Raw genomic sequence first — 25,954 nt, forward strand, 5'->3', positions numbered from 1 at the left:
AAGTCACAGGCCAGTGTTGGCACAAGCACAAATGGCTAGAAACTGGCCATCAACAAGTTTAGGCTTGAAATTAGGCGAAGGTTTCTGACCATCAGAGGAGTGAAGTTCTGGAACAGTCTTCCAAGGGGAGCAGTGGGGGCAAAAGCCTAACTGGCTTCAAGACTAAGCTTGATAAATTTATGGAGGGGACGGTGTGATGGGACTGTCTGCAATGGCATGTGGCCCATCTGCGATTGCTATTAGCAAATATCTCCAAGGGCCGGAGACAGGACACTAGATGGGGAGGGCTTTGAGTTACGCCACAGAATTCTTTCCCAGGTGTCTGACTGGTGGGTCTCACCCACATGCTCAGGATTGCCCTATTTGGGATGGAGAAGGAATTTCCCCCCAGGTGAGATTGGCAGAGACCCTGGGGGTTTTTCACTTTCCTCTGCAGCGTGGGGCATGGGTCACTTGCTGGTTTGAACTAGAGTAAACGGTGGATTCTCTGTAGCAAAGTCTTTAAATGAAGATTTGAGGACTTCAGTAACTCAGCCAGAGGTCGGGGTCTCTTACAGGAGTGGGTGAGGTTCTGTGCCCTGCGATGTGCAGGAGGTCAGACTAGATGATCAGGATGGTCCTTTCTGGCCTTAAAGTCTCTGAGTCTAGCCCTGGGGGAGGCCCCCTGCACCTGTGCTTCCATGGCCCGCAGAGCCAGGAGGAGCCCAGATTGTTCTGTGGGGTCTTCCCCAGGCTCAGCTTGAAACACCCTAGGTGAGGAGGCTCCGCCCCTACCCTGGGGACCCTGCCCGGCAGCCGGAGGGCACCCCCCGGCCGGCAGCCAGGCCCGGCTCCTTGCAGAGCTGTAGCAGCCGTGCTGGGGCACACTCCGGGGGCCCAGCCAAGGAGCGGGGCTGCAGGAACCTGTAAGGAACAGCCAGTCCCTGAATCCACGTCCCGTTTCCTAGGCTCACCCCACTCCCAGGCGCCCCATTCAATAACCCCTCCCCACTCAGCTACCGACAGACCCGCCCCTGTCACCAGCCCTTAGCCAGCCGCGGGGATTCAGGTGCCCTGCCAGGGATCGGTCCGTGCGCCCCAGGGGCTGCCCGGGGACTCGCCGGCGGAGCGCGCCCCGGCTCTGGGCCGGGAGAGCTCTGCCCTGCCCGGGGGTCTGGCCCCGGCCTCCCCGCCCCCTGCCCGGCGCGCCGGGGAGGGGGGAGCCGAGCGGCCCCTGCACCGGGGCTTCCCAGGCGGCCGCCGCGGCTGCCCGGCTTGGCAGGGAGGAGCCGCCTTCCGGAGGCACCGGAGAGCCAGTGAGCGGCGCGCTTGCGGCGGCGAGCCCCAGCCATGGAGGAGCCGGCGCGGCGCAGGGGGGCAGCAGCCCTGCAAAGGCGGCGGCGCCGCTAGCGGGGAGCAGCCGCGCCCCCCCCCCGCCCCTCCTGCCCGGGCTGCGGCCCCGGGGGCTCCTGCAGCGGATGCATCGCGGGCGCCGGCCCCCGCCGTGCGCCCCCCGGCTCCCCCCTCGCCGCGCCCGGGCTCTGCGGCTCCAGGGCGTGTGAGCCGCCGCCGCCGCTCCCGGAGCAGGCTCGGGGCCCCGCGCCCCGGCCGGAGGATGCTCGGCCTCTGAGGGCGGCCCGCTGCCCGCCGCGCCCGGCCGCTCGCCATGGGCAAGGACCAGGAGCTGATGCAGGCGGTGAAGGCGGAGGACGTGGGCACGGTGCAGAAGCTGCTGCAGCGGCCCAAGCCCGGCAAAGCCAGTGAGTGGCCCCGCGGGGCACCCCCGGGGCGGGGTGGGACGGGAGGGAGGAGGATTGCGGGGCAGGCTCGGCCGGATGGGGGGGGCTGTGCACCCCCCAGGGGAACTCAGGGGGCGGGGAGAACCCCCCTCCCCGATCTGCCTGGTCTGGGGAGCAGCCCCCCGGGCTCGGGTGGCCCCTGGAGTCTATAGAGGCTCGTTGGGATTTTCTCCTCAATGAACCGATGTGCAGGGGGAGGGGGAGCCGGCGGGTATCTGTGCCCTGCTCCTTCCTGCCTGGATGCCCAGCTGAGCTTGCAAGCCGGAGCTGTCAGGCTGGAGCGGGGTGCAGGGAGGGGAAAGCAGGCGCTCCGCTCTCCCTCTGGCTGGGATGGGGGTGGTGGTGATGGTGCTCCTTGCAACAGTGACTAAATCCCAGAGCCGCCCTCTCACTGGGCTGCTGCATGTTCCCTGGGGTCACTCTGTTGCCAGTGCAGTACCGTGGCTGTGGGGTTGCATTCCCCCCGGCCTTTTCCCGAGCCACTTGCCTGCCTTGCACACCCAGGATGATAGGATCCTTTATTTGATTGCAATTGGCTTCTGGGGCAGCTGGGCTTGGGGACTACTGCCCTGCACGGCCCTCTCATCTGAGAAACCCAGCCCCGAGTGGCACTGCAGCTGGGTTTTGCCCAAACATGGACTCGGGCATTCCTAAGTGCCTGGGAGCGGTGCTTAGAACTGTAGCCAAGTGCACAGGATACGCACCGTGGAAAATAATTCAGTGCTACTCGCCCAGTCACCCCCCTCCCCATCTATCCTCTGCCTCGTGTACACACACCCTTTGGCACGCCAGGCTCGCATCCAGCGGGTGGGAGCGAGATGCAGCAGGAGACGAGGGTGTTTCTTCCACGCTTTAACCCCCCAAGCAAGCAGCCCCTCGGGCCCCCTGGTTCAAGCCGTAGCCCAGCCCAGTCCAGCAGAGCAATGGGGCGGCTCTAACATTTCAGGCTGCGATGGTATCAATAATGTAACAGCAGTGGTTTAGTGTTGGAGTGGAATTAATTGAGGGCGGGGAGAGTTTGAAGTGAAAAGGGGAAAAAATGAACCTTGAGCCTTTCGGCAAAGGAACAGCTCTTTGGGAGGGGGCTGATTGCACTAGGCTCCAGGCCGAGCAGGGCCCAGTGTTTGGGGAATCTCTGAATTTGGGTTAGTGTTCGTGAAAGTGAGGGATGCAGCCCTGGCTGGAACCAGGCGGGTGCTGTGTGGCCGTCGCCCTGCACCAGTCCTGACCACAACAACCTGCTCTAGTCTGTGGCGCAGAGCTCCGGCAATGCCCCTCGGTCCTGAGCTGCAACCCCACTGATGTCTTCTTAATCCTGACATCCCCATCCCTAGCTACAGCTTTGCCAGCCCTGCCTTGCTGCTCCAGCCCTGCCCCCTGCAGCTCTGCCAGCGCACCTCAGTCCTGACCTGCGGTTTGCCCTGTCTAATCCACTCCGGCCCCTCGCGAGCAGCAGTTATTTATGCCATAGCTCTGTGGTGCCAACAAACACCCCCAGGGAGTTAAGCTGAGCCTCCCCACCCCCCCATTTGACTGGTGACCAAAGAAAACCCTCTTTTGATTGTTTCCCAAGATGGAGCTGCAGGTGGGTGGAGGGGCAGGAATGTTGGGTGCCTTTCCGAGTTGGACACCTGGGGCCAGGTTTTCAGAGGTGCAGATTCTCTGTCGCTCCCATGGTTTTCAGTGCGAGCTCCGTGCAGGTGAAAACCAGGCCCATGGTGCACGCTGAATGAGCATGTCCTTATTTTATGAGGAACAAGTCCTCTCTAGTGGAATGGGGCGAGCATCAGGTTTGCATTCGGCTTTAACTCCCTGACCCGGCAGGTTCAAATCCCAGCAGGTTCAGCTTGGAACTTCGCTCTCAGCAGCTAACTATGTATGGGTCTTTTAGAAGCCTGAAATGATACCCCCCCGCAAAGAGCTCAATGCATTTAATTTAAAAAAAGAGAAGGTCAAGGGGTGACTTGATCACAGTCTGTAAGTACCTACATTGGGAACAAATATTTAATACTAGGCTCTTCAGTCTAGCAGAGGAAAGTATAACACAGTCCAATGGCTGGAAGTCGAAGCTAGACAGATTCAGATCGGAAATAACGTGTAAATTTTGTGGATTCTCCATCACTGACAGTTTTTAAATCAAGAGTGGATGATTTTCTAAAAGATCTGCCCTAGGAATTATTGTGGGGACATTCTCTGGCCTATGCTATACAGGGGGGTCAGACTGGAGGATCACAGTGTTCCCATTTGGCCTTGGAATCCAGGACTCTCTAAACAGGGTCTTGTCCCCAGTTTCCACTGAGTGGGACATGTCCTGGTGCCTATCAATGTTGGAGGTGGAGTCACGTGGCAGGGTGCGGTTCTGCCGGGCTGGCCAGGGGATGCACGATTTGCTTGGCGGGCAGACTAAGCCATTGAACCTCACATGGTCGTAAGTTTGATGAACACTTGACACGCTCTGAACTAGCGCTGAGGTGTCAGCCCACAGGTCCAACGGCTTTTGATTAGATTCGGTGACGGAATAAATGACTTTATGGAGCCTGGAGTGTCGAGGAGAATTTGGTCCTGGTGCATGTTACATAGAGGCCAGATGATGAGCGCTATGAACCTCTGCAGCTCATTCTGTCTCAGCATTGTCTACTGTATTCAACACCATGTACAGTGCAGCTATTTCTTCCCTTGAACTAAACTAGCTACCGTGACTCTCCATATAGGTGTAGTTATGAAGTACTCAAACCTTATTGACAGGTTTCAGAGTAGCAGCCGTGTTAGTCTGTATTCGCAAAAAGAAAAGGAGGACTTGTGGCAGCTTAGAGACTAACCAATTTATTCTCTAAGGTGCCACAAGTACTCCTTTTCTTTTTGCGAAATTTAGAAGGGTTGTTACAAAATCCAAGGCCAGCAGGAATGTTTTGGGATCGTTTGAAATTCCAATAGATAGCATGTTGTTCATGAATCGACCCTCCTGATGTAGTGTGTGCAATCCAGGCTTTGCAGAATTGATTGGAAACAAGAATGAAACTAACCAGCCTGGCTTCGTTGCCCCGCCTGGGAGAACTGCAGAAAGTAAGTAAATGAGACAGAATGAAAAGTACATTTGATTTTTTTAAAACAGTTTTTTTGTGATCATCTGAGAGGTGGCGAGAGAGGTGGAAGAGGCAGTCATGTGTTTTTCAATATGGTTTCTCGCCTGAAAGGGTCTCTTGAAGTAAGAGCTGCCAAGACATGTGCCTGTGCTTGTTTACTATACTGTATAAACTCACAGGATCTTGAAATTGCTCTGCCCAAATCTCAGCCTGAAGGGATGCTCTGATTTGCGGAGTAATGGTAAGAGCAAAATAGTTTTGATCGAGCCCGTAGCAGAGACGGATGTTTGTTCTTGTTTGGTTGCAGATGGTACCCTCCTGCGCTGGGGGGGAAGGTTTGGCTTCACAGCACTGTTTGATGGGGAATGGGGGGGGTCTCAATAGAGGGAGACTGTAACAAATGTGAGATGTTACAGCATTGTCTCATGTCAAATACTCTACAGCTCCCACCACTCTAGGATCTGTTCCTGTGTCAGTGTTTAATTTGGTTCACTCTTCGACCTGCACAAACTCTGTTTCAGTGCACGGGGAGGCAGATTGTGTAGACTGCACAGAGCCCCCGGCATACGTTGTTATCTCCTAAAGTCTTTGCCCTTCTCTCTGTGCTGCTGCCCGTGTAGTTGATTGTGGCGAGCGGCCACCCGCAGATGTGCTGGAGCAGGAATAGCTTTCCCATTATGGGATCTCCTGATTTCTAGCACTGCAGATTGCTTGTGGAGCAGGCTGGCTCGGCAGAGCGAGCCACGCTGGAAATCGAGGCTCGAGACGCTTTTCGGGGGAACACATATGCAGATTGCAGATTTACTGTAAGCCACTAACATGCAGCTAGTATTCACCAGAGCCGGAGTGCAGGAAATTGATTCCCATTTCAGATGCTGAGATTTCGTGTGCTTTGCACAAGCAACAGGCATAGAGGGACAGATCCTAAAGCCCCTGATAATGGTCAGAGGCTTTCGGGGCTTTCCTCGTGAAAGCCGGGTGTGAGGAATGAGCCAGTGCTGGGACATGTATGATTGTTCCTGTTTCATATCTCGTTCGCAGCATTGAGACAGGGTGAGTTGGCTCTGCCATGCACCTGGCAACAGGGAGCTAACTCCTGCCTCAGGTCTGGGGCAGCCCCTGCCCACGCAGGTGGAAGATACCAGGGTAATGAAGCATTGCTCCTTCTTGAGGCATCAGGAAGCCCTGGCCTTCTGTTAAACACAAGGGAGAATGAGTGCAGAGAGCAGCTAAGCCAGGAGCCTCATGCCAGGTTACAAGGTGCTATTGTGGTAGCACTAAGGTACACAGACCACAACCCCATTGTCCTAGGTGCTTTACAAACACAGAACAACAAAGACAGTCTCTCCCCATTGTACTCAGGTTCTTCTATTGCGCCCATCACTGTGCTATCATAAAATCATAGGGCTAGAACGGACCACCAGGGTTATGTAGTCTAACCCCCTGCCAAGATGCAGGATTTGTTGTGTCTAAACCATCCAGGACAGATGCTGTCCAGCCTCCTTTGGAAAACCTCCAGTGAAGGAGCTTCCACGACCTCCCGAGGTGTCTGTTCTATTGGCCGACTGTTCTTACAGTTAGGGAGTTTTTCCTGAGATTTAATCTAACTCGGCTGTGCTGTAGTTTGAACCCTTTGGCTCTTGTCCTGGCCGCCGTGGCAAGAGAGAACAACTTTTCTCCATCCTTTTTATGGCAGCCTTTCAAGTATCTGAAGACCGCTATCCTACCCCCCCTTAATCTCCTCTTTTCAAACTAAACATACCCTGGCTGTGACACCAAAAGAACCTTTGCGTTTTCTGCTTGTGTAAAGCCCTGTGGGTTTTGTAAGAAATCTGTTTAACTCCCAGCCCTTACAGTCAGTGCCTGGGAGCAGAGCCCCCTCTGTGTAATATTCTTACTGTCAGACCATGCTGGCTGACTCTGCCCCTTTAATTGTCTTAAAGCTGCTAGCAATCTCTTTAAAGCTTGCCCGAGCAGCTTAAGCGTGATATCACTAACGGGAGCAGTCCAGGCTGTATCAGGGGCAACTGAGATGGGCATTATTATTATTATCGTTGGTGCTTCAAATGTAGGCCCCATGTTGGCATTTCGGCAGTCCGCCCACTCGGCCCTGTGGAGAGCTCTGAGCTGATAGGCAAGCGACCAGGCGAGTAAGGCCTTACGCTTCTGCAAGCGATGGCATCTGGCAGAGAGCTGGTTGGGGTAAGAGCTGATGGGACGTCCCAAGGGGGAATTCATCACGTGGCATGGGCACGCTGGAGTCGGGAGAAAGCTTTGCTGCCGGTCATGCCAAACAAGATTTGTCATACAAACAAATCCCAATAGGTGGGAACTCCCTTTTCTTCCTGCCCGCTCCTCTCCCGAGAGCGGGTTGCTGGTTGTGCCTAGTTTTCATAGAGTGGAGCAAAGTGTAGCTGCTGCATCAGGATGCAGCGGTGCATTGTGGGTTATGTAGTCTCCGCAGGCCGCACTTGTGTGCTAAAGAATTCCTCTGCCTGTGTCCTCTTGCTCTGGCCACCCCTGGCTGCTGCTGCTGCTAACTTTGTTGTCGCCCGTTCAATAGCCACTCTGACTTGTATGTGACTTTAAACTACATCCTGGGGGAGGGAGGGCACCGCCCGCGAGCAGTCATGCTTGCCACGGGAAGCAGAGTGCAGAATTATCCGTCTGCGTGGGCGCTCGCCGGATGAGTTTGTATCTTGTAAGATGGAGACAGTATTTCCTAACTGCTCTGGTTAAAGGCATTTCATCCACCAAACAGAATAATTCATGAAGGCTTATAAATATACAAATTTACCTCCAGCCCTCCCCTTCCCTGTGGGACCCAGATCGCTGATAAATATGGCACTTACATCCTGCAAGACTGCATTTCCCCAGCAGAACCCGTAGTCGGGAGGGGACGTGAGGGATGCTCCCCTTGCAGGGAGAGGAAAGCGCATGCATTTGCCTTTTGGAGCTGGTAGCTGCGGGTGGATAGGGGAGGGAAATAGGCAATGGAATAGCAATATAGTAATGCTGCTTGTGCCTGGGGGCTTTTTTTAGTGTGCTTTGTGTGGCTTGATTCTTTTACCTGCACCATTCCCGCTGCAACAGTGGTTTCTCATCTGGAACCTAAACGCTTCTGCTGGGCCACGCGTGAGACAGCAGGAGAGACCCTCTCTTGGGAATCTGACCTATCCTTGCAGTCCTCCAGCTGGAAATGGGTTTCTTCTGGCAGGGCGTCTCGACAGGTCTCGGGACTAGGAATGGCAGGGGATATGTAGCTTTCCACCTCCTGCGACACTGGCTCCAATCTGGACCAGGGCGAGAGAGGCAGAAAGTGACTGACTCCCACTCTGATGGCTGTTTGGCCCTATGTGAAATGAGTTACTGGGTCTCAGTCCAGGTGCGGCAGGTGTTCACTTGACAGGAACCACTCATGCAGTTGGCACTGATGACTGGTGGGTTCTGGGGAGCAAGAAGCAGTTCACACCATTAGCCGGAGTCCTTCCAGGGGAGAGTAAAGCCGCCTTGGGCCCGATCCAAGGTCAATGGGAGTCTCTCTGCTGGCAGGGGGCAATGTATGGGGAAGGGAGCCTGCTACAGTACCAGCTGGGCTTTGCCTGGTCTGTTCATGGAGACGCTCCTTCCGTTTAAAGTGAAACTCTGCAGAGGACGAGCCCCTAGTTTGCTCCAGAACGTTCCCACGCTGTGAGAGGGGCTCAGTGCACGTACCTGACCAGGTAGCCCCGGCATGAAAGACCATCCTTGTGCCAGTTCATAAAAGCCGCTTCCTCTTAGCTGGGGGCACCCGTACGTCCTCAAACCTCCTAGCAGCAGCACCTCCAGGCCAGTCCTGAAGCGGGGATAGGCCTTGTACTGCAGCTCCCTTCCAAACTGAGGCAGATTCCAGAACCCGGGTCCCTCCACTGTGACCTCCCTGTCCCTGGCTTGCTCAGGATTTGGTCCATGGACTGCATTTTGCCTGCTGTGATGCACCACAGGGAGAGAGGGGGAGTGCTGCTAGCCAGGACCCAAGTCATCCAGGGGTCTCTAGCCCAGCCCACCCCTTGTATTGCAGGTGGGGTACCAGTCTCTGCTTGTCTACCCAGCAGACAGGAGGGGGGATTGCAGCACGTGCAGACAGAGCCGCTAGCTTTGCTCAAGCTGGCTCAGGTACCTAGAGCAATGAAGCTGCGGCAGAATGGGTGATCGCATCAGGTAGTGGCCCGAGCACATACCCAGGGTCCTGGGCGGGCTTGAATTCAGGTGCCCTGAGCCACCACCTATTCTGCTGTGGCTTCCCTGCCAGTTTTAGTGAGCTGGCTAGATCAGAGCTAGCTTGGGTGTGTGTACCCGTGTTGCAGTCACACCCGTGCAGCACAGGGCAGACATGCCCTCGGTGCTCACAGAGACAGTCCTGAGAGCTGATCGGAGAGCAGTGCTCTGTTCGGCCGATGAGGTGCTCTTAAAGGACCCTAGCAGCCCTCAGCCAGGTGGCCACCCCCAGCGTTCATCTCTTCAAATCCCCTCCTGCGGGCAAGCACGCACAGCTGGCGTTTCCATAGCAATGCCCAGCTGTGTGTTGGAGTGAGGCTCTGCCCCCTCACTGATTCTTTCTCTTCCTGTATTTTTTTAAATGTGCCCAAATCCTCCTCTGCTAAAAACTCAGCCCTCCAGTTTCTCAGTCAGGGAGTGTCCTGTATTTTTGAAGAGACCAGGCCGGTCACCTGGTAGATATCCACGCCCCTGACTACGCATTTAATCAGGTCCGCAGGCCACTTCTGCAAACAGCCAATTAGTGGATGGCTGATCCTATGTGCAGCTGGTACTTACCCAACCCGAGACATGTGGCTTCCCACCAGACTTCACGAGTTCTGAAGGCTGGAGGTAAATTATATGCCGGTTCATGTTTTCCATAAGCCACTTGTGTGCTCAGCGAGGGGTCTTTGCAGTGGAGCAATCCTTGTATTGCAGCCCCAAGATAACTGGAGATACACACACATGCTTTCTCTTCAGTCTGTTGATCTCAGTGGTAAGACCCGCCCACACCAGTAGCATCTTTCTGCTGGAAGAATGGGGGTTTCCGGTTCTCTTGTGCAAATGTCAGGAGATAGCAGCGGTCTTGCCACCCAGGCTTGTGAATGGATCTTGGCTTGTCTAGCTCCCTGCGGGATGCCTCTCACCCACCTCTGCTGGCCAGAGTCAGGGTTAAGCCTTTGCTCGTCTTCTGATGACTCATGTCAACAGGTTGCTGAGGATTCGCTCTCCCGGGTTGACTTTCCGTTCAGTGTTGAACTGAGAGCCCTTCGGGCAGCCTGGAGCACAGGTGCATTTCTTATTTGTGTGGGGATAGCACCAAGGAGCCCCAGGCACGGGCCAGAGCCCCGATGCTAGGGGCCGTACAACCCCAGAACCAAGAGACAGTCCCTGCCACAGGGAATTGAGACTGGAGAAGAGTGGTGGGAAGGAGCCTGTCACTGGGTGTCCCCGGCATGCCGCACTGCCTGGCTTGTCTGTTGGTCTCTTAGTCACAAACGCGCAAGAGGTTGTTACCTTGTCACCATGTGGGTGTTTGTTCTTCATTTCCCAGCTATGTCAGAGTGCACTGCAGGCTTAGAGCAGTCCTCAGCCCCGGCTCACCCTCGGAGCTTGCCCCGTTCCGCCCCCTTACTGACCCACTTTCTCATTAGCCCAGCCATGGGCACCCCAGAGTCAGGAATCCCCAGCAGAGGCTGGGTTTGGCTTCAGTGAAGCCTGCACTCCTCCCAGTGCTGCAGCGACCGCAGTGCTGCTGACCCAGAACCGCAGTGCTCGGGTTAGTCAAAGCCAAGCTGGCCAGAGCACTGGAGACCGCAGCTGTAGGGACCAGTCCTGCACGGGGCGAGATCACCTGAGAGGGCCGGGTGGCTTGCTACATGTGATTGTTACCCGAGCACCTTGCTGTCATTAGTGTGTTTATTCACCCAATGCCTCTGCGGTAGGGCAGGACCATTGTCCCTCCAGGGGTCCCGGAAGCACAGGCCCGAGGAAGTGACTTGCCTGGGGCCCACAGAGGGAGGTAGCGTACCCCTGAGCCAGGAATTGAACCCAGATCTGCTGGGTCTCCGCCTAGTGCCCACCCTCCCTGCCCTAAGGTGACCACTCCTCTGGGCAGTGACATGCCTGCCGAGGTTGCTCAGTAAATAACCCCCTGGTAGGGTCTCTAACTGGAAGGGAGGGGTGCAGGGCAGGAGCTGTGATGGGGGAAGCAGCCTGGGGGTCTGTGCGTGAGATCAACTTTACCACGTGATCCCCTAGTCACAGCCCCCTCTCGACTGGCCCCCGCTCCAGCTCGGCAGGGCCTTGGCCTGGCGGCTCCCTACTATTGCCGGAGAAAGACCCTTTTACTCTCTGCTGCTCCTCCTCCGACGGGCCTGGAAGAGCTATGGGGAGCTGGCGGCCCAGGGAGACCTCTCTCCGTAAAGCAGTCCAGGGCCGGCTCCGTGTCCCGCATCCTCAGAGACTCGCAGGCAGTTGGAGCCGCGCACGGATCTTAAGCGAGCGAGAGAGGGCGGGGGAGGCGTTGAGCCACAGGAGGAAACGTAAATAGTGTAGTAGGTGCGAGCTAATGTTATTCCAAAGGAGGCTGCCAAGCGTGAGCTGCCTGCGCTGCGAACATGCGTCCTCGCTCTCTTTCCACTGGGTCCCAGCCCAAGGAAAACCAGCCCCGTCCCTTCCCCTCGCTGCCCGCCCCAACCCTTCACAATCTTCGGGGCTAATTTCCCATCTGCAGAGAGACCCTCTTCTGTTTTTACAGGGAAGATTTGAGAACTCAGCTTTGGATCTGGATAATGTCCTCTTTGTAAGGGGTTTAATAAATCAGATTTTAAAAAATCCCTTCGTGAATGAACACGGGTTGCCATGGCGACCCGGGGCCCAGGTTAGCGTGCAGAGTGAAATACTTCAGTTCAGCGACGCGTCTGGGGCATGGCGAACGCAGGGCGTAATTCCCCGGCATCCAGAATGAATTAGGTTGTCTGAAAGGTACGCGGACGGAGACTCGAGCGCTTGGCAGCAAGTTGTTCTTCCTCCCCTCTAAATCAACTTACCGGATAATTGCAGTGACTTGGCAGTTTTACGTAAACACTCATCACTTCTGCTCCCTGTCTTTGCACCTCAGCATCAGGAGACAAGAGAGAGGATTTCCGCGGCCCTGGCCAAGGGCTGCATGTGTGACGGGGATGTAGGCCACCCAGGAAGTGCCAGCTCGGGTTATTTTGCGTGTCAGATGATGTTTAGCTAGAGTGTTGCTGCTGTCGTCTCTTTGCACCCCCTCCGTATCCGGCTCCCAGAAGTCCTCGGCTCTTAGCTATTGTGGGGAACACAAGATTCTCCCTGGCTCTGCCCAAATAAGGAAAAGGGCTGAAGGGGTCAATGGAAAACTCCCCTTACTGGTGTCTGTGGCTTTGCTAAGGAAACTTGTTGCTCACGGATAATTGGCACTATATTATCCAAATTGGCACTATATTGGCAAACAAACTGACTTCCCAGGGACAGCCTGGCCAGTTGGCCCTGCTGGCTGGTTGCCTGAGTTGAAAACCCAACGCCACTTCTGATGGTCACAGGCTTTTGGCTGGTGCCCAGCGCATCCCGACTGCTTCAGGAGGAAGGAGTCTCCGCAGGGAGCACCGATATTCGAAGGGGTTGTACTTGAGTCCCTTGTACTTGATTTCTGTCTGCCCAGAGCTGCTGTGTCATGAACTGACTAGCTCCAGAGCCTGTGCTTTGTGTAACGAACCAAGGGCAGGTCAAGCCAGTGTCTCTTTCCAAGACATGTTCATGTGTGTGTTATTCTTGTGGGGAAGTCTGTGCTCCTGACTGCTGAGAGCAGCCGTGCTGTTGTGTGCATGTCCAGGGCAGGTGCATGTCAGCCCCTCGTTAACTGTGCAGGGCCCAGGCCTTCAGTGCGTGCTGGGGGTGACTGGCACCTGTGCAGTGATGAGCTGCCAAAACCTTAACAACCGGTTCCCGATACAAAGTTTTGATTTAAGGGATGTGCCCCAGCATGTATTTTTTGTACCAACAGGGTTACCATACGTCCGTATTTTCCCAGGAGGAATTTTTAAAATTTAAAAATCCTCCCGGACGGTGATTTAAGAACCAAAAAGCCTGACCTGTCCGGGAAAATACGGGTGTGTGTTAACCCTGCCTAAAATTCTTTGTTGAAAAGATGGGCCTGAACTAGAAACGAGCTCCGTTTCACAGGTGTGGGTCCCCGCCACGCCCTGGGAGTGTGCTAGGGGGACCAGATGTCCCGATTTTATAGGGACAGTCCTGGTTTTGGAGTCTTTTTCTTATATAGGCTCCTATTACCCCCTACCCCCGTCCTGATTTTTCACACTTGCTGTCTGGTCACCCTAGGGTGTGCGCTTGTGTGGGTCCCAGCTGCTCCCTGCCCCCCTCATTGAAGCAGGTGTGCAGGTTTACTGCCCTGGGAACTGCGGGGCACCAGTGGATGTGGGGCCAGCTGCAGACAGGGGCGTGGGGCAGAGCTAGCTGGAAGCAGGGGATGCGGGGCTGGCTGCGGGCAGGGCAGGGGTTGCGGAGCTGGCTGGAGACAGGAGGGTGCGGGGCTGGCTGGAGGCAAGGGGGTGCGGGGCTGGCTGGAGGCAAGGGGGTGTGGGGCTGGCTGGAGACAGGGCACGGGCTGACTGGAGGTAGGGGATGGCTGCAGGCAGGGCAGGGGGGTGCGGGGGTGGCTGGAGACAGGGGCTGGCTGCAGGCAGGGCAGGGGGGTGCGGGGGTGGCTGGAGACAGGGGCTGGCTGCGGGCAGGGCAGGGGGTATGGCAGGGGTATGGCAGGGGCTGGCTGCGGGCAGGGCAGGGGGTGCATGCGGCAGGGGTTGGCTGGATACAGGGCAGGGGGTGTGTCAGGGGCTGACTGCAGGCAGGGGGTGGCTGGAGACAGGGCCTGGCTGCAGGCAGGGGGTGCGGGGTTGGCTGGAGGCAGGTCAGGGGGTGCGGCAGGGGCTGGCTGCGGGCAGGGGGTGCGGGGGTGGCTGGAGGCAGGGGGTGCAGGGCTGGCTGCAGGCAGGGGCTGGCTGTGGGCAGGGCAGGGGGTGCAAGGGGTGGCTGGAGGCAGGGCAGGGGGTGCGGCAGCGGCTGGCTGCGGGCAGGGGGTGCGGGGCTGGCTGCGGGCAGGGGGTGCGGGGCTGGCTGCGGGCAGGGGCTGGCTGCAGGCAGGGGCTAGCTGCGGGCAGAGCAGGGGGGTGGGTGCTCGCGGGCAGAGCGGCTCGGAGCAGCCCGAGCAGCAGAATGCAGCCCCGGCCCAGCAGAGCAGCCGGGGACCCACCAGGCAGCAGCGGGAGCCCCGGGGCCGGGGGAGCAGCAGCAGCCCCAGGGCTTGTGCCCAGGGCCAGGCGGCAGCCCACGTGGCTCCCGCAGCGCAGCGCCCCTGGTGGCCGGAGGAGGAATTACAGCACTTCCCGGCCGGAGCCCATCAAAGCCTCAGCGCCCCCTGCAGGGAAGCGGGTTAACCACCGGTTCTAAAACGGCTTCCAAACGTAACCATGGGGTCGCGCGAACCGGCTCCAGCTCACCACTGGCCCTGTGGCCGCATGGGCTGGGTAGTGCGTGTTTGCTCCGTTTATGCTGCGTGGCTCCCCCAGCTGACTCGGCATTGGCTGCTCAGGGGGCTCACTTGCGAGTGAGATAACACGTGCTGCTTTCCCTTCCTTTGGCCCAGCTCCGAAGGTGATGACAGTCTGAGTCACCATTGTTTGGTGTAAAAACTGGTGCATCAGGGAGGAGAATTGGGCCCAAAATCTTTCCTCTTAGTCCGAACCACCCCCCCCACCCCCCAAACCCAACTAGCCCCCTGGTTATTCAGGCAGACGCAATGTGTGGAGTGTTAGGATTTCATCATAGTTCACACCTCTGTACGAGGAGCTCAAAGCCCTTTGTTGACATTAATGAATGAGCCCTCCACACTGGCTGGGGCCAATTGTTTGGCAAATACTGACTCTCTTAGCAGCCAGTCAGCATCCCCAATTATTCAACAATGTGAGTAGCACCTGGCCAGTCCGTTGGCCAGAGAAGAAGGCATGAACATAAGAAGAATGGCCATACAGGGTCAGACCAATGACCCAGCCAGCCCCGTGTCCTGTCTTCTGACAGTGGCTAATGCCAGGTTCTTCAGAGCGAGTGAACAGAACAGGGCAGTTATCAAGTGATAAAACTAGCTAGAGACATCAAGGGTAACAAGAAAATATTCTACAAATACATTAGAACAGCGGTTCTCAAACTGTGGGTCCCAATCCCAAAGTGAGTCGCAACCCTGTTTTAATGGACTCACAAGGGCTGGCTTAGATTTGCTGGGGATTGAAACCAAAGCCGGAGCCCCACAGCCCAGGACTGAAGCCCAAGGGCTTAAGCCCTGGGTGGAAGGGCTCAGGTTACAGACCCCCTGCCTGGGGCTCCTCCCCCCTTTCCCAGGTGGTGGGGCTTGGACTTTGGCTTTGGCCCCCTACCCTGGGGCAGTGGGGCTTGGGGGGCCGGGGCTCAGGCTTCCAAGTCACAGGGTTTGATGAAATACATCCTAGAACACTCAAGGAGCTTACTGAGGAGATATCTGAGTCATTAACGATTATCTTTGAAAAGTCATGGAAGATGGGTGAGATTACAGAAGACTGGAAAAGGGCAAATACAGTGCCAATCTATAAAAAGGGAAATAAGGACAACCCAGGGAATTACAGACCAGTCATCTTAACTTCAGTGGCCGGAAAGATAATGGAGGAAATAATTAAGCAATCAGTTTGCAGACACCTAGAAGATAATAAGGTGATAAGTAACAGTCAGCATGGATTTATTAAGAACAAATGGTGTCAAACCAACCTAGTAGCTTTCTTTGACAGAGTAACAAGCCTGTTACTGTGGATAGGGCGGAAGTGGTAGATGTGGTATATCTTGACTTTAGTAAGGCTTTTGATACGGTCTCACACGACCGTCTCATAAACAAACTAGGGAAATACAACCTAGATGGAGCTACTATAAGGTGGGTGTAAAACTGGTTGGAAAACTGTTCCCAGAGAGTTATTGTCAGTAGTTCACAGTCAAGCTGGAAGGGCATATCGAGTGGGGTCCTGCAGATATTGGTTCTGGGTCTGTTCAATATCTTCATCAATGATTTAGATAATGGCATAGAGAGTACGCTTATAAAGTTTGCGGACAATAGCCAGCTGGGAGGGGTTGCAAGTGCTTTGGAGGAGAGGATTAAAATTCAAAATGATCTGGACAAATTGGAGAGATGTTCTGAAGAAAATAGGATGAAATTCAATAAGGACAAATGCAAAGTACACCACTTAGGATGGAACAATCAGTTGCACACACACACAATGGGCAATGACTGCCTAGGAAGGAGTACGCGGAAAGGGATCTGGGGGTCATAATGGATCACAAGCTAAATATGAGTCAAAACATCATTCTGGGATATATTAGCAGGAGTGTTGTAAGCAAGACACAAGAAGTAATTCTTCTGCTCTACTGTGCACTGATTAGGCCTCAACTGAAGTACTGTGTCCAGTTCTAGCGCCACATTTCAGGAATGATGTGGACAAATTGGAGAAAGTCCAGAGAAAAGCAACAAAAATGATTAGCGGGCTAGGAAACGTGACCTGTGAGGGAAGATTGAAAATACTGGGTTTGTTTAGTCTGGAGAAGAGAAGACTGAAGGGAGACATGATCACAGTTTTCAAGTACATAAAAGGTTGTTATTAAAAGGAAGGAGAAAAATTATTCTCTTTAACCACTGAGGATAGGACAAGAAGCAATGGTTTTAAATTGCAGCAAGGGTGGCTTAGGTTGGACATTAGGAAAAACTTCTTAACTGTCAGGGTGGTTAAGCACTGGAATAAATTTCCTAGGGAGGCTGTGGAATCTCCATCATTGGAGATTTTTAAGAGCAGGTTAGACAAACACCTGTCAGGGATGGTCTAGATAATACTTAGCCCTGCCACGAGTGCAGGGGACTGGACTAGATGACCTCTCCAGGTCCCTTCCAGTCCTATGATTCTATGATCCACCCCTGTCATCCAGTCCCAGCTTCTGGCAGTTGGAGATTTAGGGACACTCAGAGCACAGGGTTGCGTCCCTGACCATCTTGGCTAATAGCCATTGGTTGGCCCCATCCTCCATGAATTTCTCTAATTTTTTTTTTAACCTAGTTATACTTTTGGCCTTCACAACATCCCCTGGCAGTGAGTTCCCCAGTTGATTGTGCATTGTGTGAAGAAATACTTCCTTATGTTTGTTTTAAACCCACTGCCTATTAATTTGATGAGGTGATCCCTAGTTCTTGTGTTATGTCAAAGGGTAAATATCACTTCCTGATTCATTTTCTCCACACCAGTCATGATTTTATAGACCTCTATTAGATCCCCCCTTTAGTCATCTCTTTTCTAAGCTGAACGGTCCTCGTCTTTTTAATCTCTCCTCAGATGGAAGCTGTTCCATACCCCTAATCATTTTGTTGCCCTTCTCTGACAGGTTTCAGAGTAACAGCCGTGTTAGTCTGTATTCGCAAAAAGAAAAGGAGTACTTGTGGCACCTTAGAGACTAACCAATTTATTTGAGCATAAGCTTTCATGAGCTACAGCTCACTTCATCGGATGCATCCGATGAAGTGAGCTGTAGTTCACGAATGCTTATGCTCAAATAAATTGGTTAGTCTCTAAGGTGCCACAAGTACTCCTTTTCTTTTTGCCCTTCTCTGTATCTTTTCCAATTCTAATATATCATTTTTGAGCTGGGGCGACCGTATCTGCACACAGTATTCAAGGTGCAGGCGTACCATGGATTTATATAGTGGCATTATGATATTTTCTGTCTTATTATCCCTATCTCTATCTCTTTCCTAATGTGCATTATTTTGCATTTATCAACTTTGAATTTCATCTGCCATTTTGTTGCCCAGTCACCCAGTTTTGTGAGATCCTTTTGTAACTCTTTGCAGTCTGCCTGGGACTTAACTATCCTGAGTAATTTTGTACTGCCTGCAAAGTTTGCTACCTCACTGTTCACCCCTTTTCCCAGATCATTTGTGAGCATGTTGAACAGCACAGGTCCCAGTACAGATCCTTGGGGAACCCTGCTATTTACCTCTCCATTGTGAAACCTTGGAATGATGCGGAATCCTCCATGCTCATTGGTCGGTGGCAAGCACTTGTATGTGACAAGGAAAGATAGACTAACTCTGCCCTGGTCTATGCAGCTGGGGCTTCTGCAGTGGAGGTTAATGGGAAATGTGAGCTCAAAAGGAGCAAGCATAGTCCCAAGTATGGGACTCGGAGCCAGGATTCCTGGGTTCTTTTGTGGCTCTGTGGCTGACTGGTGTGACCTTGGACCAGGTCCCTGCCACAGCGTTCTCAGAGCAGGCCCCTTCCTCAATGTAGGGTGTTCAGAGATAGCATCTTCCTTGGAGGAAGGCTCTGTTTTGAAATATGTCATGTTCTGTCTCTCTGGTGAGAGCTCCTCTCCTTTGTGGCTGGCAGTTAATTCTAGGTTTCTTGCCTGCATTTGATCACGTTAATAATCTCCTCTGATAAAACCAGGCTAATGTGGCATAGTTAAGAAACGTCAGACGTTTTATAGTTCAATTTTCATGCTGTAGAAGGCAGGGCACCAGCAAATCCAGCCGTGGCGTGGTATGCACAGAGCGTGCTGGGGTGAGAGGGTGTAGGAAAACCACTAGGGATCGTCCAAGGGTATTGTTCCTACGGATAAACTTTCTCTTACTTGCCCCGTAAAGCTGCTAGCACTCTGCAGGTGCTGGAAATGTAACTACCGTGAATGATATAAAGCGCCTCTCTTAACCGCTGTGGGCACCCAGCAATAGGTCACGCAGCAGATCTTATCTAAAAGGACGTTAAGGAGGCTCCTCAACCCACCCTAGAGAGAGAAAATAAACCCCCACTCCCGTCTCAGTCACAGGGATTCCAGACTTCCCTCCAGCACGGCTGACCAGGAGGGCGCAGCACCAATGCGCGGGCCCAAGGTGGGCTCCTGCTATCGTAGTGCCAAGGCTAGTGACTGTCTGCAGGGTTGGCAATAAAAAACATCTGACCCATGAGAGGAACTAAGCAATGCATTCATGTTCTCGCCATGGCGCTGTTGGGGAGCCATCACAGAACAGCGAGGTACCAGCCTGTCTCTAGGGACCTGATTCAAAATTGACAGAGGGGTCTTTCCAGGGGGATCGGTTTCTATTTGAAAACCCTGCATCCACTCCTGGGCATTTCCGTGCTAGAAAGATGTCACGTCAACAAGCCACAGGGAATTTGGAGAAGAGTGACAAAAGTGAGGAACAAGCTGGTGGGATTGACTCCTGCGGAGAGGTTAGTAGGCACTCACAAGGGTCCCTTTGGTTTTATAATCTGTGATAGTTTAGTGTCCCTAGCCTGGCCAGTTAATGGCTGGTGGGAGCCGATGATCATTGGGTTACGAAGATGCCTTCCCTCCCCTGGCAGGTGCTGTGTGATGACTGCAAATGGCAAACAATACTGAAAACAGGTAGAGATGTAGAACAGGGCTTCTAGATTTGATTGGCTGTCTGCTTCCTAATCCGATTCTAAGGGCTGGCTGGGATGAAGGGCGGGGGGAGAGAGGGGGAAGGGATAAAACTGAACAGAGTGAAATTTAGGAAATATCTCCAGCAGTTTGATCTCTGCATACTAAATGCCCTTCCAGGGAGAGGCCAGGCGTGGCCGTGTGCTGCGCGGAGCAGTCCTGCCCTGCCAGTCGACTGGCTCAGTAGATAACCCAGAAACTCATTTCCATCTCTCCCGCCTGCGAGTGCGGCGGGCTGGCCGCGTCCGGGCTGCATGGTGTTTGTCAGAAGGATGCTGCTCAGCTCACTGCCGTACTTAATGATGTGTCAACGTTTCCCTTATAAACCTCTTTGTGGGGTTTATAACCTGACTGTGAAGTCTTGTTCCAAGATGGAGCTTGGCAGGCTGGGAACACTCCTGCGTGCCAAGTTCCATTCTGGCCAGGAATTATTACTCAGCCTGGGGTGACATGTATTTATGTTACAGTTTTTGCTTCTCTATTTGGCCGTTCTGAAGTTGTAAACACGAAGCCTCTGCTTCCCTCCAGCATCTTTCCCCGCTGCAGCCCCCGCCAATGCTGGGAATCAGAATGTGGGCAAGGGCTGGCTAGCCTTTCCCGGTCCATCAGCACGAGTGGTTCGCCGGGAGTCTAGTGCTGGTGAAAGGCGCTCGAGTGCCAGCCCTGGACGCTGGAGCCCTTTAGTTATTCCCAGCACCAAGGATGGGCCAGGACCAAAGCCCAGGGTCTGAGCAAAACTGACCTTTGGGGGATTCCCAATCCCAGCCACCTGCTAGTTCTGTAACAAACTGAACTAAAGAAGGTTTCAGAGTAGCAACCGTGTTCGTCTGTATTCGCCAAAAGAAAAGGAGGACTTGTGGCACCTTAGAGACTAACCAATTTATTTGAGCATAAGCTTTCGTGAGCTACAGCAGATGCATCCGACGAAGTGAGCTGTAGCTCACGAAAGCTTATGCTCAAATAAATTGGTGAGTCTCTAAGGTGCCACTAGTACTCCTTTTCTTTTTGTGAAGTAAAGAACTGGATCTTGCAAAATTTAGGTTCAAATATTGCAGCTGGGCCCCATCTCTCCATCACACAGGTGCAGCAAGGGCTGCCTCCCGAACTGCCCCTGCCAGGGCTTCTCTGTTAGGGGCAGCAAGTTCAGTCTCCATGGGCCTTCAGATCTCGGCCTCATTGCTGAGATTGCCAACGAGGGGTCCCGCTAGCTAGGAACTTACATGACTCCCATCACACGACCTGAGCATCTCCTGGTGGTGTCTGGGATGGCCACTGAGAAGAGGGGTGAGACTTCCCAGCTTGTTGCACGTAGGTCTATCAAAGCGCTGGCTTTGTTCTGTCACTGCCAGCCTGGGCTGGGGCTGGACCAGCAGCCTGCAGGTGATGGGCTCTGCTTGGCGTTACTGACTGTCTGAACAGACACTGTCCATGTGCATTTTAAGAATGAAATACGCCTAGTTTGGATTAGCATTCTTGAAGCACGTTTCCTAATACCTTTGCTGCTGAGTCCAAAGCTGGCAGTACCTGGTCTGCAGCAGCTATCCTTGCGCTCAGTAACAGCTCTCGTCCCACCCTATGTTTGGACGCTGAGTCCAGTGTTATTCCTGTTGACCTGGGAAACCTGGGTTGTTATCCCCCAAGTCCCTCTGAGCAACCATGGGGATCTTTAAATGGTGTTTGGAAACTGACAGGAGGGAGCACAGATTGCTGACGAGAGGTCAGAGTGCTTCCCAGTAACACTGCACCAGCGCTGGGTATGTGCCGGGATCCTGAGGCTTCATTTGAGCTGGTGCCCTTCTGGCCCAGAGGAGACCCTGCCACTAACCAAGCCTAGGCCTGTTAGCACGGGGACTGTGCGTTCTGTGATCAGTCTGATCCTGCCAGGCAGATAGGAGTGATGGTCTGGGGCCGTTCTTGGGTAACTGGGCAGGTTCAGAAGTGTCTCTGCTGATGCAGGCCTGGTAGGTGAGCAGCAGGTGTAGGGAAAGCTGCTCAGGCAAACATTTAATAGGCCAGAGTGACTTTGGGGAATAAAATTTGCCTGAATCGATATTAACCTGGAACAACTCCAGTTTCTACCCTAAAGGTGCCTCCTGTGTACTGCTCATTTTGAAAGGCTCCTTGAACCCCTTCAGCAGGAGAGATTTCTGCCTCTGCTGGAGGGGTGAACGTAGAGGGACGCTGCCATGTTAAGAATCCGGCATCTACAGACAAGTTTCCATTGTTGGTGCCCCAGGACCAGGGTGGAACGAAGAGGGAATTTCACTGGAGGCTCCGCTCTGAACGTGCAATCACCGCTTCTGGCTCAGGTGTTATAGCAGGGGTTCGGGATGAACCCAGTTCAACCCCAGTTTGCCAGAGTCTCTAGCGCCATATAGCAGCTGTGCTGCCCTGGGCTCCCTGCTGGTTTAGAAGGAGGATGGTGATTTTTAATCTTTGGATTGTCGTAGCGTCTCCAGGCCTCAGTCTGAGGCTGGGCTCTTCAGCGCTAGGTGCTGTACACATGCACAACAGAAGGCGCTTACAAGCCAGCAGTATGATAAGGAGACAGGTGGCTACACCAAGCAGAGTGGAGAGCACACCAGAACTGCGAGCCAGTCACCGCGGCCCAGCTGACTAGCTGCTGTCTAGTGTTCTGTAAGCGTGGCCGCAGGGGGGAATTTTAAGATACAATGCCGGAACATTGTCTACACTAAGGCTTGCACCAATGCAGCCGGGCAGGTGGGATCTTTTTGGTGCAGTTTCCACCCAGGTACAGGCATGAGTAATGTCTGCTTTGCTAAGGGGTTGAGCCCAGATATGCTCAGTGACACCTTGTTAGGTCCCAGCTGGGATGCCTCCCTGGGCTTCTGAACCCTGGCTGGGAATGAACTCCCCAAACCCCAGGCTGTTGGCCGGCTCAGCAGGGCCTCCTCCTTAGGACCCAGGACAGATGCAGCAGGGTCTTGGGCTCATCTCCAGGGGCTCCATACTCCCCCTTGCACCTATTGGGTTGCTAAATCCACCTGAGAGGATGGAAAAAAAAATCCGATGCCCTGTTTGCCATGAATGCAGCTGCTTGCGCTTTGGTTCTCACTCCTCTTGGGAATGAGGACTGGTCAGTTTAATTTTCTCTTTGTGGCCAGCCTCTCTTCCTGCTTCCCTTGCATTAGCACAAGGCTGTTTTACTTGGGATTCATGTTTAACTCTTCTGTCACGGAGTCCCTGGGCGATGCTCTGGAACTGCTCCCCATAAAGCCAGTCAGGACTCTGGGGCAGTCGCCTTTCTGTGAGCAGCCTGTCTTCAGGACACACAGCTCACACAGCTTCCACCTTCCTGGGTCTGACCTCGGAGCATTCAGCATCCTCTGCCTCTCTGTGCGCTTCCCACAGCGAGTCCGCTCAGGTGGGGCTCCTGGGGAAGCCAGAGGGTCCTGCACCCCAACTTCGCAGTCAGACGTGACTCTCAGCCAGCCAGTAAAACAGGTTTATTAGATGACAGGAACATGGTCTAAAACAGAGCTTGCAGGTGCAGAGAACAGGACCCCTCAGCTGGGTCCATTTTAGGGGCAGTGAGCCAGACAGCCACGTCTGTACTTCACTCCATGTCCCAGCCAGCCCCAAACTGAAACTCCCTCCAGCCCCACCTCCTCTGGGCTTTGTCCCTTTCCCGGGCCAGGAGGTCACCTGATTCTTTTGTTCTCCAACCCTTTAGCTCTCACCTTGCAGGGGGGAAGGGCCCAGGCCATCAGTTGCCAGGAAACAGGGTGTTGGCCATTCTCTGTGTCCAGACCCCTGCACACACCTGCCCTCTAGGGCTCTGCAGTGATCATACACCCTTACCCCACCACCCAGACACTCAAGAACTGTATAGGGGAAACTGAGGCACCCCCACACTATTCAGAGGAAACATTAAGAACAGTCCCACTTCGTCACACCTTCCCTTTCCAGCTACAGGGGAAGCTTAAAATAGAAAACCTGCTTTGATTAACACTTGGGGTGGGGGTGGAAATCATGAGAACATTTTCAACCCTCTGGGCTGTGTAATACCCTTCCTCTTTGTTTTCACCAAACCTAATCCCGACCATCTCCCTTGAAAGAGACTTGAACTTGGGCCTCAGAATTTAGATGTTGTGGAAAAACAAACTGAGCCCAGTAGAAATGTGTCCACCGCAAGTTTCTTTAAAATGCCCCCAACCAACTGCTGAGTTTGCAGCCCCAGCACTGCATCTGGCAGAACCTGGATGTGAAAGTTGACACAGGCCAAAGTGAAAGTGCACAAGGGAATGGCTGGGACACTCTGCTGGGCGGAGCATATGGGAATTCTCTCAGTCCAGCCTGTGCGTTTCCTGCTATGACTGAGTTGTCAGTGTCCTTTAAGTCAATGAACTGTCAATCCTTGAGCTTAAATGTCTTCCAGACTAAAGCCCCCCGGGAGGAGCAGCCACTGGAAATGCCCATGGGGACTTTGGCCCTCAGTCCTGGGCTCCTCCCCTCCTCGCCATCACCCCATCATTCCAGTCCATATTCACGCCCGCCTTGGGGGCCGTCTTGCCCCACTCTGCACATGGTTTAAACGTGGCCTGTCCCTTTCCGGAGCTCAGCTAGGTCGCTCCATGCTGAGCCAGCCAGGCTGTTAAGCCTTAGCCATGTTGCCAAAGACAGCGGTGAAGTGAGCACTTCTCCCACATCCTCGGCTGAAAGCCCACCCCCCTTCCTTGGCAGGTGTGGGGAGAGCACCCCCTCCTTGCCCCACTGGCTAAACGTGCCCAGAGCGATCAGGGGGCACAGTAGGCAGTGCGGGGGCAGGGGAAGAGATTCAACGACTCAGGTGTGAATGCCAGGGCTGCTGGAGGCTTCCCTGGGGTGGGGGTTCTGCATGGATCTGAAGTGGTAACTCCCAGCGCGCCCCCCCCCCCACCTCCTCTTCCCTCTCGCCTGAGTGTCTTTCCCTTTGAGCACCTGAGAAACGGCCCAGAAGCTCGGCTTGCTGGCTGTTCTGTGTCCTGCGAGGGGCCCTCTGGGACACACGGTGCAGGGGTTGCGCTGGCAGATCAAGGCCTCGGGTACGCAGCGAAGATGGCTTAGTCGCCATAGACGCGTGAACAGAGAGTGATGCCTGCAGCCATTTGAACGCACTCATGGACGTGCAGCGTGTGCAAATTTTTCCTTGAGGCATCAGCTGGTGCGGGGGCTGGGGGCTGAGCTAACTGAGGGCAAATCCATTCGTATCGAAAGACGTGCGCCTTGGGGAGATGATGGTGTAATGGCTAGAGCCGGGGGCTAGGAAGCGGGACTCCTGGGTGCCGTTCCTGGCTCTGCCAATCACTCGCAGGCCAAGTCGCACCACTTCTCTATGTCTCAGCTTCCCCAGCATGGAAAGAACTCCGGCAATGTAAACCAGATAAGCTTTGTATGTTCCAGAGCAGCCCCGGTGGTTTCTTGGACGGCTGAGCAGGGGCCTGGTTTGGATTTTTCCTGGGAACGGTCCTGTCGTGTGCGGAGCGAAGGGCCCCTGGGGACGTTCGGTTTGATTGACATCCCTCCAAAAAGGCTGCAAGAGTCTCAGCCGACGAGGAGACCGGTGTAAAGGTTCCTCCCGCATCCCCAAGTCTGGTGATTGTGGCCGTTTTGTCTCCAGGCTGCCTGTTCCGTGATCTCAGATGCCTTAGTCACCCAGAGGTCTGGCTGTGGTCTGTGCTAGGGCGGACCCCGGGCCTTTACTCTCTCTGCATCCTTGTGGTGCTCTGTACGGATGTTGAAGCCCTAATCATCATCCCAATTCTGCTTGTGGTTTCTAAAGATCCTGTGGCATTTTTGCAGGAGTAGGGAATAGTAACCTCGGAATGCTGGCTGAACTCAAAGTTATTTGTTTCCCTAAGTAACTCCCCCCGGTTAGTTTCAATTGAATACAGGATTCCTGACATCCTGGCATAAGCAGCTGGGTGGTGCTGCTGTGGTTTGCCGAGTAGCCACTGCGTTTTTAGCGGTGGATGAAGGGATCCCTGCAGTGACAGTCTGCACAGCTCTTCGGGGTCCCTTGGACCGCCGTCGATAGTAGGTATATGCCACCACTGCCCTCTGCTGGATTAAATTAAAACTGCTCAGCCGTGTGTCATAAGGCCTATACAGTTAGCTGCTGATGTGTAGGAACATAAGGCTTGCCAGATGGGATCAGACCCGAGGTCCATCAGGCCATTCTCCAGCAGTGGCCAGCACCAGATGCTGCAGAAGAAGAAGGTGTAAGGACACTGACATGAGCTCTGAAGCACAAAGTTTAATATCCCTTCACACTGATTCACATTAACTGTAACGACTCTGCTTACTCCTCTTATCCACATCAGCGTCCTGTCCCTCTTGAGACCTTGCGTCAGTCTAGGCCTCAGGGACCGAAATTCAGCCGGGTTCTCCTGCAGCTCAGGCAGGAGGACTGGACCTGTGCTCTGGCCATTGCTGTGGGGTTCCACACGACTGCAACATCCATACGGTGAAGCCCGTGAAGTCCTAGGTGGTTTTGTTGCCACATCCTGT

The 25,954-nt window shown here is 54.1% G+C and overlaps 1 protein-coding gene across 2 annotated transcripts in view; it reads left to right on the forward strand.

Annotated features, from left to right (window-relative positions):
- Positions 1-1,047: 1,047 nt before the first annotated feature.
- The window catches only part of CASKIN1 (CASK interacting protein 1), a 166,358-nt gene continuing 141,451 nt past the window's right edge, over positions 1,048-25,954 (forward strand). The window contains exon 1 of one of the 2 annotated variants that reach the window (XM_043524006.1): positions 1,048-1,739. In XM_043524006.1, coding sequence (XP_043379941.1) covers positions 1,646-1,739 — 94 coding nt within the window. In that variant the 5' untranslated portion in view covers positions 1,048-1,645. The remainder of the gene's footprint in view (positions 1,740-25,954) is intronic. The other variant, XM_037911428.2, reaches the window with a different exon arrangement.

This window comes from Chelonia mydas, chromosome 10, assembly GCF_015237465.2.
Source record: "Chelonia mydas isolate rCheMyd1 chromosome 10, rCheMyd1.pri.v2, whole genome shotgun sequence".
Taxonomy (NCBI): Eukaryota; Metazoa; Chordata; order Testudines; family Cheloniidae; genus Chelonia; species Chelonia mydas.